We start from the raw sequence: 15,178 nt of genomic DNA, 5'->3' as shown, positions 1-15,178 counted from the left end.
GAAAAGGATAGAATCATAAAGAATACCTCCATGCAGTCCACGCGATGTGCTTGATTCCTCAACTGTCTCTTACTTCATTTGTCTTCTTACCCTTATTTATAAATCCATTTTTTAAATCCATCCTCCACATAATAATAATAATAATAATAATAATAATAATAATAATAATAATAATAATAATAATAATATGGAGAGTTTTTGCAGGACCTCAGGCGCTACTATTTATTCTAAAATTAATTGGTGTTAGAAAAGACGCAAATCCAGCATTATAGTGCACTCTTTCAAAAGAGTGTTAAATCAATAAACGCTACTCCCTCCGTTCCTAAATAGGTGTGGTTTTTCACCTTTTCACAAATCTTAAGAATCTCAATAAATATTTCTTGATTTTAGGAAAATAGATATTGATGGACAAAAATACCCTTATTTATTAATTAATGCAGGAAGAATGCTATAGAGTTAAAAAGGGTAAAATTGAAAAATAAACAATTAATGCAGCATTGGAATTGTAAAGTGACAGATAATATGGAACAAAAAAAATTCTCAAAAGAGACAGATATTATGGAACAGAGAGAGTATTAGATTTCATAATTATAATGTAATTAATGCATGGTTATTTCATACTGTTTGTGACCTAACTAAATTTCGATAAATTTATTACACCTCCCAAGTCAGCATAATTAACATTTAATATGGTATAATCGGCACTAGTTTTTTTCACACCCTTAAAAAATATAATTTGATTAAATGTGTTACATATAAATTGTATTGGATTTCTTACAAGACCACATGGTTAAAAAATATTATTCATTTATTTAAATCTATATTTAAAAAAAAAAAATTATACAGCAAAGATTATAGTTAAATATGAGTTGGGCAAGTTGGTGTAATGTTTCAATTAATACTTAATACCACCCCCAAGAGAAGGGAGACATGTATTACAGTATTAGTGCCACACTCTCTCTCTCTCTCTCCTCCGTAACACTTTCTCTCTCTAAAAACTGTCACTAACCTGTATGTATGTATCTCTATATATTTTGCCATCCTTGACCAACTCGAAAGTACACTGTTCTTCCTTATTTATCTTTCTTTCTTCATTTATACACAAAAACAAAAGCTTTATTTATTTTTATTTATTTATTTTTCATCATTAAATTCATATCTCTCTCTCTCTCTCTCTCTCTGCAGAAGAGCTGTGTGAAATCTGAAATGGCTCTAAATATGCTCTCTCCAACTGAATTAAAAACCCTTTCGTTCATGGATTCCTCCAAATCCAATTACAACCTTAATCTCCTCAAATTCCCAGGTATTTATATTTATTTATTTATTTTCAATTTTTATTTTTATTAGGTGGCAAGTTTTTCTGGATAAGAATTGATGGGATAGGCGTAGTTGATTTTATTTTTATTTATTAATTAAATTCCTTGTGATTTTTCCAGTCTCCAATTTGAGGTGATTGGGTTTGGTTGACTAATTTCAGTGATTTTGACTTTTTTTTTTTGGGTGGAATTTAATTTCATGTGATTATATATGTACAGGTGTATTTTCTTTGAAGAAGAAGGAAAATGGAAGCACTGGTTCTAGAAGGTTCCGTTGCTCGGCGGCTCAGCCGCCTCCACCGGCTTGGCCCGGTCGAGCCGTTATTGAGCCGGGTCGAAAAACTTGGGATGGTCCTAAGCCTATTTCAATTGTTGGATCTACTGGCTCCATTGGAACTCAGGTGAGATAATTAATTTAATATTATTTAATTAATTTTGTGAAATTGCTAAATTAAGGACCTAAAAAAAATGAAATTTCTTGTGATCGGCAGACATTGGATATAGTTGCCGAAAATCCGGATAAATTCAGAGTCGTCGCACTTGCAGCTGGTTCGAATGTGACTCTTCTTGCTGATCAGGTGATTAATCGATAATTTTAAATGTTTTTTTAATTTCATTTTTCGAATTAGTCCGTCAGTTTCATATTATCTGTCACGTTAGAATTAGAATTCCAGCGATGCAGTAATTATTCGTTTTCCAATTTTGCTCATATGATTCGAAAAAAAAATCTTTCGAGCATTAAATTCTCGTAAATAAGGGGATTAATTATTGGAGACAGAATCGACGGTAAGGATATTTCATTTTTATTATATAGAAGTCATATTATTGAAAATGGATCAAGTATGCTATACTCCCTCCGTTTCATATTATCTGTCGTTTAAGATTCCGGCACAAGTATTAAGGAAAACTAATAAATACTTTTGATTTTAGAAAAAAAAATGTACTTAATGGACGAAAATACCCTTTCTTATTATTTCTCTATCTAGTAATTCACTCTCCATTAATTACGAGCATGCGGACAAAATTGAGAAAAATGTAATTGATGCATCATTGGAACTCTAAAGTGATAGATAATATGAAACGAAAAAAAAAAATCTCGTTAATTTGAAACGGAGGGAAGGAGTATTAAACGATGGTGTTAATGAATGTCATTTACTTATTCTTTTTTTTGATAATTATGTCATTTACTTATTCATTAGCTTGTGGATAATAGAATACGTAAATCTTAGTGATTATGGATATAATTCCAAGATTAATTCACTAATTAATACCTCGAAAACACAGGTGAAGAGATTTAAACCGCAGTTAGTTTCTATTAAAGACGAGTCGTTAGTGAACGAGTTGAGAGAGGCTTTAGCTGGTGTGGAAAACATGCCGGAAATAATTCCAGGCGAGCAGGGAATAATCGAGGTTGCTCGTCATCCAGATGCTGTTACTACTGTCACTGGCATTGTTGGTTGTGCCGGTTTAAAGGTAAAATAAAATTCAATTATTTTTTTCGTAGAAAATAAAATAAAATAAATTAATTCCGATGGAAAAATGATCGTTTTTTTTCGATATAATAGCCTACAGTGGCTGCCATAGAAGCTGGGAAAGACATTGCTTTGGCCAACAAAGAGACACTAATTGCTGGAGGGCCTTTTGTCCTCCCTCTCGCGAAAAAGCATAATGTCAAGATTCTTCCGGCAGATTCCGAACACTCTGCTATATTTCAGGTATATGTATTTGAAATCAAAACGGGTATTAGTAAAATTGAAACGACGTTTAACATTTTAGTTCAGGGAAGTTCAGGGATGTGATATATGCCAATTCACTTTTAATACTACCGTTTCGTTTTCCAAACGTGTTTTTTTAACGATATTTGAGTCTGAATTTGGCAAAACTCAAAACACATAAATTTGTAATTCTTTGAATTATGTTTCTAAACCAACTCGAATCACCAAGATCGGATGTCGGGTGAGAAAGATTTATGAATCGATGAACAGTGCCCACATCTTGTTCATGCATAACTTTGTCGCCCGACGTCCAATCTAGCTTATTCAAGTTGGATTCGAAAGCTAACTCAAAGTACTGCACTTTACTACATTTTTGAGTTTTGCCAAAATCAGACTAGAAAATGGTCAAAATCACATTCGAAGTCGAAACGGTATTAGTAAAATAGAAACGACATTTAACATTCCCATTTCAAAAATAAATTTCGTGATGTTTATTTAGCATATATTTCATTTCTTTTCGTTCTTTTTCAGTGCATACAAGGCCTTCCAGAAGGTGCCCTTAGGCGCATCATTTTGACTGCATCGGGAGGTGCTTTCAGGTGCGCTGATTTTTAATTATTTATAAAAGAAGTTTGCATTAGAATTTCGTCATTATCTTTCGTTTTGTTTTAATTTTTATGATTTGTGATTAATTAGATTGTTGTAACCGGAAAATTCTGCAAATGATAGGGATTTGCCGGTTGAAAAACTAAAAGACGTAAAAGTAGCCGATGCTTTAAAGCATCCGAACTGGAATATGGGGAAAAAGATCACAGTCGACTCTGCCACACTCTTCAACAAGGTAAGCTCAATTAAGGGTTTATTGCATTATGAACTATTAATAATACTTGATTTATTTATTTATATTAACTATTACGTAATATATTTCGTGTTTACAGGGTTTAGAAGTTATAGAAGCCCACTATCTGTTTGGAGCTGAATATGATGATATCGATATCGTTATTCATCCTCAATCTATCATACATTCAATGATCGAGACACAGGTGAATAAATCTATTTTATTATTATTATTATTAATCCAAATACCTCGTACTTACGAGTAAGCTGCCTTTTTTTTTTTTTTTTTTAAGTTGCATTTTCTTCGTATCTTTGTTTTATAGGATTCATCGGTGCTAGCACAATTGGGATGGCCCGATATGCGTATACCTATTCTGTACACTTTATCGTGGCCGGACAGAATTTACTGTTCCGAGATCACTTGGCCCCGCCTCGATCTTTGCAAGTAATTTACACATTTACCCTTTCCCCTTATATAAACATATTAAACAGCCGAGATGCCTTCGAATTTTAGTGGTCGATCTGAATTTTAATTAATCTGTTGAAAATTGAATTTCTAGACTGTTCAGTATAATTTAGTACCGATTTTTTTAATTTTTTAATTTTTAAATTTTTAAATTTTTTATGGTTTAGGCTTGGATCTCTTACTTTCAAGAGTCCCGACAATGTGAAATATCCGTCGATGGATCTAGCTTATGCTGCTGGCCGAGCTGGTGGGACTATGACTGGGGTACTTAGTGCAGCTAACGAGAAAGCCGTTGAACTGTTTATCGATGAGAAGTAAGCATTTTTATTTTTATTTTTTCGTACTTAATTGTGTTTCAATTATTATGTTTAAAATTGTCAATTCCAATGAGTTTATTATTTTTTTGTAATTCTTGACAAAAAATAAGATGATATGAAAATACGTACACCTACTCTTATAAGTTCTAGAGACAGTGGGCGGAGGCAACATATTTGGGGGCTATAACCCCCCATCAATTTCGAAAAATCTACTATTTTAATATAGAGATTTGATATTTTTCGAGTAGTGCAGTATTGTCGAACTTTTTAGATCTTGTGATACCATACCATATGATACTTTTACGAGTGATGATTTTTTTTTTTTTTTTGTTTCTTTTTCGTTGTTGCAGAATAAGTTACCTGGACATATTTAAGGTTGTGGAGCTAACATGCGATAAGCATCGGGCAGAATTGGTGACATCACCTTCGCTGGAGGAAATTGTACACTACGACTTGTGGGCCCGCGATTATGCCGCCAGTTTGCAGCCATTGGCCGGTTTAAGTCCGGCTCTTGTATGAGCGGAGATAAATGTACGTGGCTGATGAATATATTCAGCTAGAGGGCATAGGAACATTTGTAATTGTTCATCATCAAAACAGTTGAAAAAAAAATCACATTGTTCTTTTTCCAAGTGAAAAACCACAAAATGTTGAGCAAATGAATAATTTGATGTCACTTTACTAGATTTTTTTTATATATATTAATTGCTTGATTAAACTTTCACCCCCAATTTGGGAGTGGAAAATTCGATCTCATTCCCAAATTGGGAGTGAAATCGAAACTCACTCCGAAATTAGTTGAGGAAATTCGATTTTACTTCCAAAGTCGGAGTGGGATTGAATTTTCGCAAAAACTGAATGAAGTTTATCAATTCCCTCCAATGAATAGAAAATTTCCATATACTTGACTGGTAAATATTGGTCTCGTACAAGAGTCCGCAATTAAATCGTATTGGACCAGCCATCTAAGTTGAGTTCGGCCTAAAAAGTATTAGCAAGACAAATCAAACTCGAGTTCAACATCATGTTCTTCTACTTTACCAAACGGAGTCAATCCTTGTGACTGGGGTAAACTACAACCACCTCCGTGATGTAAATTGTAATTATAAAAAAATCCATTCTTTTTGGGAAACTACATCCAGCCCCATGGAGTTTGTAAATTTCTGATATCCACTCCCCTATAAGAGGGCGTTAATTTAGAAAATCTACAAATTACAGGTGTGGATGTAATTATGAAAACGTTAGGGGTTTGTTCGTAAACATATCTTACTTTGGGAGATCGGTTGTAATTTACCTAATTTAAGTGCCTTAATACAACATATGGGCTTGTAGAAAGGATCAAATTTGGGCCCATTAAGGAGCCCATCGAAGCTAAATGGGCCGATTTGGGCTTTCATATTTATTGACTCAGGTTCAAATCCTTATTAACGGTCGTCAGATCCAGCTTGTCAGATATGCTTAGCCTACTGTTCGTTGAATTTTTCAGTATTAGTTAAAATATTTATTGAGGAGAGTGATTGTTCATCTTACCTCATAATTGTAATCTTGAATCATCCTAGGAAAATGGCATGAAACCAAATTATGGAGTGAGAATTAAGGCTTCACTTATCAAGAAAGGCGAAAACAAAAAATTATGAACCATAATTAAATAAATAATTTAATGTAAAATTTAATATTTGATAAATTGTTTAACATCTACTTTTAAACAAATAACTTTAGTTGAAAGGAGAAAAAAAATTGTATAGATCCTAAATTTGTGAGCAATTTTCAAGAATGCCATCATAACACAAGTAATTCTTAACACAAATTATTGCTATTCATTTACCTCAAGGAAAAAAAGAACTCGAAAATAAAAAATGAAAAATAAAACTAATTTAATTTTCATATAAAATTGGAATAAAACGATATAAATTATAATTTTGGTACACAAAGGGAATATAACATCAAGTAAGGTGAGGTCCCCTCGTTGGGATTTGGTTATGCTTTCAAGAGATATGGGCATATATATGTGGAACTTATACTCTCTTTTTGCAGACTACAAAAGAAGCAAATAAATATATAAAATAAAATAAAATAAAATATATATAAATAAGGAAAAATAAAAACATGTAAGTGAAAAATTATCTAAATTTCACATGCTATTGCTCCTGAAATGCACTACAATTATATGCACCTTTTCACTTTATAGAATTGTGTGTGGCTCAATAGAGGAGGTTTATGGAATGATACAGTAGAATCTCGATAAATTAATAAATGTTATTAAATAATAAATTTTTTCGGTCCCAATTCGGCGAAAATGTATTAAATTATTAGTTCGATAATTTAATATTTTGCTTGTAGTTCTTTGTATTAGCTTTCTAATTCAACTTGAATCATCGAGATTGAATGTCGGATGAATGTATATGAATCGATGGGCATTATTGCCCAGAACTGTGATGTTTTAAGTCATCTAAAATTCAAAAATGTGATTCATTCATGCATGACTTTGTCCCACAACGTCCAATTTAACTGATTCAAGTTTGATTAGAAAACGAACTCAAAGAACTACGGTTCTTGTGTTTTGAATTTTGTCAAAATCAGACTAGAAATGGGTCAAAATCACGTTCAAAGTCAAGACAGTACAAGTAAAATTGAAACGACATTCAACATTTTCATATAATTGGATTAGTATATGCAACTTCTCTTAATTGTCACTATGATGAAGTCGTGATGCTATATTATTGTTATTTTTTTATGCTAAATATATTTTCTAGGGTAAATTATGAGGCTTAATTCCACTTCGCACCCTTGAAATATACCATTTTGGCACTTTGCACCCTCGAAATAGATTAATAGCACTTTGCACCCTCGAAATACAATAAATCATGCATAATGCACCCCAAATAATTTTTTAAAGCTAAAAAATATAAATTTAATATTTGTAGTGATATTTTTTTAGGATGCCAAATGTCAAATATTTTTTTTATTCATCAATCATTTTGAAACTATAAAGTTCAAAAATAAAAATACATTCTATCAACATATTTAAAAATTATATTGTTTTATCAAAATAAAATATTTTACGAAAAAAAATCATTCAGCTATTACGTTATCAAGTTATCTGAAAATTATTTTTTCTTCCAAATATTTTCACCTAATATTTTACAAACAGTGACATAAAAGATCCACAATCGAATAATTTAGTGATAAAAGATTATTTTTTTTTATTTTTCTTTTGTAAGATAATGTAGTTTTTTTTAAATAATCCGGTGTAATTTTTATTTTTTCGCACTTTGTCCGCTCGAAATTAGGTTTGAGGTTCAAGAAAACAACAATTTTTTTTTTGTACCCCAAAAAGAAAAACACCAATGAAAAATAAAATTGCCTTTATTATTCAATTGAGGGTGCATTGTGAATGATTTATTGTGTTTTGAGGGTGCAAAGTGCTATTATTATTTTTCGAGGGTGCAAAGTGCCAAAATGGTATATTTCAAGGGTGCAAAGTGGAATTAAGCCAAATTATGACCACCTCCTTGAAATAAAGTGTAAATACACAAAAAAAGAAAAACTCTTATTTTTGAAAAATTACATCTAGCCCCCTGTATTTGTCAATTTCTTACATCCAACCCCCTTTTTACAAAAATGTGTTAATGTAAGAAATCTATAAAATTCAGAGGGTTGGATATAGTTAGAAAAAAATGAGGGATTTTTTCGTAAATAAACCTTACTTCAGTGGTAGTTGTAATTCACCTATTTTCTAATGGGGCCAATCTAAATTTTCTCAAAGTATAGGGACCATTTTGCAAATTTTAACATCACTGATAGTGAAGAAAAAGAGTGACAAATGAATCTTCTACTTTTCCCATATTACGAGGTGTGCCCCAAAGCTTTTGCAGTGGGATTGAGGACCAAAGACCAAGACCCAAAAGCACAGTGGGATTGACATTTAATTTCTTCCTAATAATTAGTTTTTTCTTTTTTTTTTTCATTTATTTATCCTTTTAACTTACTTTTCTTATTTTATTTTATGTTATATGTATTTAATAAAGCAGAATTATGTTAATTGTATTAAGCAATGGTTGATTACTTGATTTTGTAAGTTAGAAAGTTTGTGCATTGAAATAGTACTCCCTCCGTTCCTAAATAATTGTCACTTTTCACAAAGATTAAGAAACTCAATAAATATATCTTGATTTTAGAAAAATCATATAAAAATGACTAAAACAACCTTTATTATTAAATGATTTATCAGAGAAAATTAATGAATAGAGTTTCATTAATAAGGTTAAAACAGGAAAAATGCATTTAATGCAGTATTGGAAATCTAAAGTGACAGATAATATGGAACAAAAATATTTTTAAAAAGAGACAGTTATTGTGGAACAGAGGGAGTATTAGATTGTTGTCCATGGCCGATCCTAGGGTTCGGGAGGCCCTAAATGAAAATAATAAACGAGAACTTTTATATTTTTAATATAACATAAATCTAAATATATTAATATTTTTATATAATATTCAATAATTTTGATTAATGGTACACAGAATAAAGTAGTGTGGTTGGGTTTATTTAAAATAAATTGATAAATTTTAATTGAAGTAATTTTAAAAATCTTTGACCAACAATAAAATTATGGGTAAATAGTACTTAACCCCGCTGTGGTTTGAGCTTTGTGCACATGATCCCCTTGTACTTTCAATATAAGCACATAATCTCCTTGTAGTTTGAATTTTGTGTAAATGACCCCTTGTACTTTTAATATAAGCGCATAATCCCCCTATTATATTTCATTTGGTAAAAAATCATGTTCATTAGTAAGTTGAAACTTTTGAAAGTACAAGGAGGTCATATGTTTCTATTAAAATACAAGGGAGTTATTTATTTATACTAAAATACAAGGGGGTCATGTGCTATATTAAAAGTACAATGGGTCATACGTACAAAGTTCAAACCACAGAGGGAGCAAATGTTGTTTATCCTAAAATCATATAACATATGGGTTTTTTTGGAGTTTCTTTAAAACATTATTATTTTAAAAAGAAAAAAAAATCCATTATTTTACGTTGTATTTACAATTTATTGAACAAAAAATGAAATATATAACATTCGTGGGCCATTTTCGACACTTCATACAAAATATTGATATAATAAATGTAATTTCCAAAAAATAATTTTTTTTAAAATTAATTTCGACAACTAAAATCATATCGAAGAAATAAAATAAATTTCTACTGAACCGTTTACAAGTTATTGCACGAGAGCACCTCGAGTAATGAGTTTCTTGTTAATTAAAAATAAATAAAAATTAGTAACAAACATTTTGCTTTGGAAGTGCCCTACAAAAACAATCGTTTTGCTTTCTAAGTGCCCTACAAAGATTAAATAGCCATTACAGAATGTACCCTAAGCTCACCTGATTTGACACACATATATATCAATAATGGGCAAATCATAATTCAAATTGAGAAAAATAAATAAATGATATTTAAATTGAAAAGGACAACCATTTTAACTTGAGCAAGAAATCTACGTTTTGAATAATTTAATTTGGTCCAGGTGGGGGTAGTTCAAATAATCCTGTCCCTAATCCAAATCTTTTTTGACTTTGTAATTAGAAAATGAACTTGTTTTCTTGATAAAGTGATCATAATAGTGGTTTCCTAATAAATAAATTAATTAATTAAATTGTTTGCTTTGTTTATTTTAATATTAAATCGTTGGAAAACACAAGAAATAAGCGCGGAAAAGCAATTAATTTGTAGCTAATTATTCAATTGTACCCTCAACTTTTTTGTTAACCTTTTTGGTAATGACAAGACTTTTAATACATGAACAATATTTGAGATTAGTCTGACTGTGGTATTAAGATGCTACACCCGATGAAATACAATTGATGATTAATAACTTCTCACTAAGTACATAAACACAAGGTGTGTGTGTGATTATGTGCAGATCAATTGTTAATAATCACCCGATGTACTTCACCGACTGTAATATCAAAGAAAGTTGTTAATTAAATAGCGTGAAAGCAATATTTTGCAACTTCTTCAATGCCTATAACAGGGTTTATATTATGCTACATCGGGTAGATCTTTACCATTCAGAAGCTCACAACACACACACACACACACACACACACACATCTACATTGGTGTGTGTAGATCAACGGTAAAAATTCACCATATAAGAGGAAAGTTTAATTAAGAAATCCATGTTAATCGAATATTTTGTCATAAATTTTAGTAATATAGATAGGTATTTGTTAACATTTAATTATTATAATGTTTTCTATCATTGTTCTATAATAGCTATCTCTTTTTAAAAATATTGTTGTTCCATATTACTCCCTCCGTTCCTCTATAATTGTCGTTTTTAGCTTGTGCACAAGGACTAAGAATCTCAATAAATGTTGCTTAATTTTAGAAAAATATATGTTCTTATACTAAAATGACCTTGCTAATAATTAATGTGAGAGAGTGTTGGAGATAGTTAATAAGGGTAAAATTGATAATTACACAATTAATGCAGTATTGGAAATGTAAAGTGACAGATAATATGGAACAAAAATAATTTTAAAAAGAGACAGTTATTATGGAACAACGGGAGTATCTGTTATTTTAGATTTTTAATGGTGCACTAAATTCGTTGTTTCATGTTTTATCCTTATTAATTCAACTCTAAGTATTAACTCTCTCTTAAATTAAGGTTATTTTAGTCTTTTTTAATGTATTTTTCCTCAAATCAAGACATGTTTATTGACATTCTTAATACTTGTGCTAAGCTGAAAAACGACAATAATTAATTAGGAACAAAAGAAGTATTTGTTAACATTTCACTATTCTAACGTTTTAATTTATAACTTTATTTTTGGCTCTTATGAATATAAAATTCTAGCTTCCCCACCGATGTACATCGATGAGATACATAACACCATTAACTATTTTATTTAATTTTTATGAAATAATGTAAATTAAAGTGTTAAATACATACTTTGTCAAAGGTTCAAAAGTAGGAAATAACTAATGGGGACGGTTAGATGAATAAACAAATATAATAAATACAAATTGGTGTTGACTTTGTCACTGTTCAAACTGTTCTTGGTCTTACAAATTCGAACATTCCTTTTCACAGTTCACACAAAGATTTTTTCTATGACAATAAATAAACTAAAATAAAACTATAGTTGAACTTGTTGGAGCCCATTTAATAAAATAATTTGTAAAAAATGAAATATACATTTGATTTAGAATTTTGACAAATAATGAACTAATAGGATTATCAAGCTTTTTTTTTTTTTTTTTTACCCATATACTTAGTTAAACAATTAATTTTCATCTTTAATAAATTTGGGTAATTACAACCATCCATCTCAACTATGAATCTTTTTACACGTCTGCCCCTGTGATGTCAAATTTAGTGGGATGTTCTAGATTATGTGAATATTCTTCAATTTGTACATGTTTTACCCAATCGAGCTCCATATTTTGAGATTAGATGATTATAAGATGTGTCTCTTAACTTCTAAATATTAGATTGTGGTGCATCAGAACCTACATTTTTGCACAAAATAAGTACAAACTAGAGAACATTCCACGAAATCTAGAACGTTATATTGAATTTAACACCATAATAGTGGACATATAAGAAGATTACAAGTTAACGGGTGTAGTTGTAATTATCCAAACATAATGAATGTTTTCGCAATTTAATATTACCTCGTGAGGATAGCCCTGATTTACCCTTAAACAAATGATTAGTTTTGGGTACAATCTCACTTATTTCAAGGGTTTTAATAATGAGTTTTTTTTACAATAAGTTATTTATTTTTGTTCTAAAATGTATATACAATTAAACCTCTATAAATTAATACAGTTGGGACTATCAAAATTTCATTAATTTAGCAAAATATTAACTTATCGATAAATTAATAATTATTAATTTATACATTAATAATAACTTATTCATTTATGAAATTACTTTTATTATTATTTTCAATAAATACATTTATTTTTAAAACAAATTGTGTATATTATTCATTGTACCATTCGTTCAATGCACTATAGAGCCCGTTGAACGAACGGAAGCTCTTAAAGCAGCAATGGTATACAACGATTTATGTTGAGTTATGAGAAAACTATATCGAAAGTTCTAACCATGTTAAGAAAAGTAAGGGACGAGATTGATGGTAATGTAAACTTCAACAAGAAAGAAACGAGAATTAAATTATATTGTATTAAGCTTTCATAGATCTATAAAATATGTACTGTACCATGTAATTTAAAAAATATTTTTATGCATTATTAATGTATATATTATATGGGGCTTCTTAAAATTTTCGAATGTGTATTATCTTATACATTTTGCGAATTATTAATTAAACACGTTACCCCCGAGTCGGGACCGGAAAAAAATATTATTTAAGCGAGGTTATTAATTTATCGGGTATTAATTTATCAATGTTCTACTGTATACGAAAATACAACTGCCCTTAAATGAAAGAAAATTAGAGTTGAAAGGTATTATAGCAAATTGCCCCTAAATTTAAAATACAAATACTAATTTTACAATAAATTATAAAAACAATTTCATATACATTACCACACAAAACCTCACTAAATAAAACAAAAAATAATAAATTTTCAAAATGGCTGCAAATTTTTACTGAATCCATCGACATTTACGTTAGAGAGAAAAAGCCCACTAAATCCTGTTTATACGGCAAGTACGACCGCCGCTTCACAACTACATCCTGGCTGTACAACGGCGGAGACGGAGGCGCCGCCGCCGCCGGCGGTTTCACTTTCCCACCTATTTCTCCGTTCTCCTTTTTCCTTCCACTGCTGCTCGGACTTAAAAAGACGAAACTGTCCTTAATCCCGTCGCTGTGGCTCCTATACAGCAGGTCTTTGAATTTCCATCTCTTCGAATTAGAGCCGGTGGAGCTGCTCTTTTTGCGCAGCTCCTCCGCCGCCACCGCCTCCTTCGGCCGCCACACGCAGTACGTCTCCGCCGGAACGCCGTCCAGATCATCCACCTCCGACGACGAAGAGCTCGTAGTCGTCATCGTCGATTCTCTCTCCGCGATAAACAGCTTCCTCAACGGAAGCCGAATCGTCGGGCCTTTCTCCGGGCCCGAATCAGGGACTCCGTTTACCTTTTCGCTACCGTTTTGAAATTCCAGGAGCAAATTCCGGTTAAAAACAGGGTAAGCGGGTCGGATCTGACCGTTGTGGAAGATCTCGTCGGCGGAAACAGGGGAAGCGGATAAATCGGAATCTCCGGTCGTCGCGAAAGCGAATTCGAATTCTTCGTGTTCGACGGAATCTGAATTTTCATCTTCTCCGGCGGATGGAATCTCTCCTCCCCTATCGAAGTAGAACTCGTCGTAGAATTCCTCGGAAGCGAATTCGTCGACTACACGCGCCGCGATTGCGGCGATTTCGGTGTTGGAATAGCTGTTGAAGCTGGGCGAGAGCGAGATTACCGAACTCGCCTGCATCATCTTCTTCTCCGGCGGAGGAAAAACCAGTTTGAAATTTTCTCTCTCTAGAATCTCAATTATCCAGCTGTTTCGAAATTCTCTCTCTAGAATCTCAATTATTCAGATGTTTAATTTTGGGGAAGAGAGAGGAGAGAGAGAAGAGTGGAAAATGTTGATGGAAGATTTAGAAGTTTGGGTGTGATGAAGAAAGTTAGTTGGAAGGGCCGAAAGTGTGGGGGTGAGCACAGGGGATTATATAGCTCTGATTGGTTGTGAATATTAATTTAATATTAAATAATTAATAATAAATAAATAAAAGAAAAAGGAGAGAAATGGAAAAAAACGCGCGCCACGGGAAGGCTGTGATCGGGTGGGCTACGGTGCAGCGTGGATTTTGTGCCACTTGTAGGGGGGTTGGCTATTCAATTTGGAAAGTATCGTGTTAATGAAAAATATTAGACAATGCTCTTTACGGTTTAAAAAGTGCTATTTACCGTTCAAAACAAAAAAGTGTTTATCTCTCTAAAACCCCTAAAATTTTCGAAAAAAATGGACGAACGCCTAAGTCGGGCGCCCGCCGCCTGAACAGACGCCCAAAGTGGGCGTCCGTTCAGGCGACCGGCGCCCGACTTGGGCGTGTAAACAGTTTCTGGACGCCCGGTTTGGGCTTTTCCCGGGCGAACCGGCGCCCGGTCCAGGCGTCGGTTCGGCCGGGAAAAGCCCAAACCGGGCGTTCGATTAATTTTTTTTTTTTTTTTTTTTTCTGTTTTAAAATAAATATATTTTTTTTCTGAATTAAAATAAGTTAGTAAATTTAATATAATTTATGTTTACAGAATGTCTAATTGGGTGAAAAAATTCGGACTCGGAAAAGGGAAAGGACCCCTGATTCGTCCTCCTGCAGATCCGTACTTCTACGATAACTTGCCTCCGTCTACTATTCCAGGATATCGGCGTATGCCCGATGACTTCTTCAGGACCTTATTATTATTATTATTATTATTATTATTATTATTATTATTATTATTATTATTATTATTATTATTATTATTATTATTATTATTATTAT

General features: G+C 31.9%; 1 protein-coding gene and 1 non-coding gene across 2 annotated transcripts; one reads left to right on the top strand and one right to left on the bottom strand.

Moving 5' to 3' along the window:
- The first annotated feature begins 888 nt into the window (after positions 1 to 888).
- Positions 889 to 5,366, top strand: LOC105952224 (1-deoxy-D-xylulose 5-phosphate reductoisomerase, chloroplastic). Its single transcript, XM_088823472.1, has 13 exons — positions 889 to 1,058; positions 1,186 to 1,303; positions 1,536 to 1,717; positions 1,808 to 1,894; positions 2,601 to 2,789; positions 2,882 to 3,031; positions 3,563 to 3,630; positions 3,761 to 3,872; positions 3,970 to 4,074; positions 4,192 to 4,313; positions 4,502 to 4,648; positions 5,002 to 5,182; positions 5,221 to 5,366. Exons 1-12 carry the CDS (start codon positions 1,014 to 1,016, stop codon positions 5,168 to 5,170), a joined length of 1,494 nt encoding a protein of 497 aa, XP_088679598.1. The 5' UTR covers positions 889 to 1,013; the 3' UTR covers positions 5,171 to 5,182; positions 5,221 to 5,366.
- A 7,750-nt stretch (positions 5,367 to 13,116) lies between these two features.
- LOC105952168 (uncharacterized) lies at positions 13,117 to 14,342 on the bottom strand. Its single transcript, XR_016033608.1, has one exon. It is a non-coding gene; the product is annotated as an uncharacterized LOC105952168 (transcript).
- Positions 14,343 to 15,178: the final 836 nt, after the last annotated feature.

This window comes from Erythranthe guttata, chromosome 9 (assembly GCF_056151865.1).
Source record: "Erythranthe guttata isolate IM_541 chromosome 9, IM_541, whole genome shotgun sequence".
NCBI lineage: Eukaryota > Viridiplantae > Streptophyta > Magnoliopsida > Lamiales > Phrymaceae > Erythranthe > Erythranthe guttata.
This window is presented reverse-complemented; position numbering and strand designations above follow the sequence as displayed.

Coding starts and splice junctions, on each gene's coding strand:
- LOC105952224 (XM_088823472.1), top strand. CDS start 1,014: ATGTATGTATCTCTATATATTTTGCCATCCTTGACCAACTCGAAA. Junction 1,718..1,807: donor CTGGCTCCATTGGAACTCAG/GTGAGATAATTA, acceptor TGTGATCGGCAG/ACATTGGATATAGTTGCCGA. Junction 3,631..3,760: donor GCATCGGGAGGTGCTTTCAG/GTGCGCTGATTT, acceptor TGCAAATGATAG/GGATTTGCCGGTTGAAAAAC.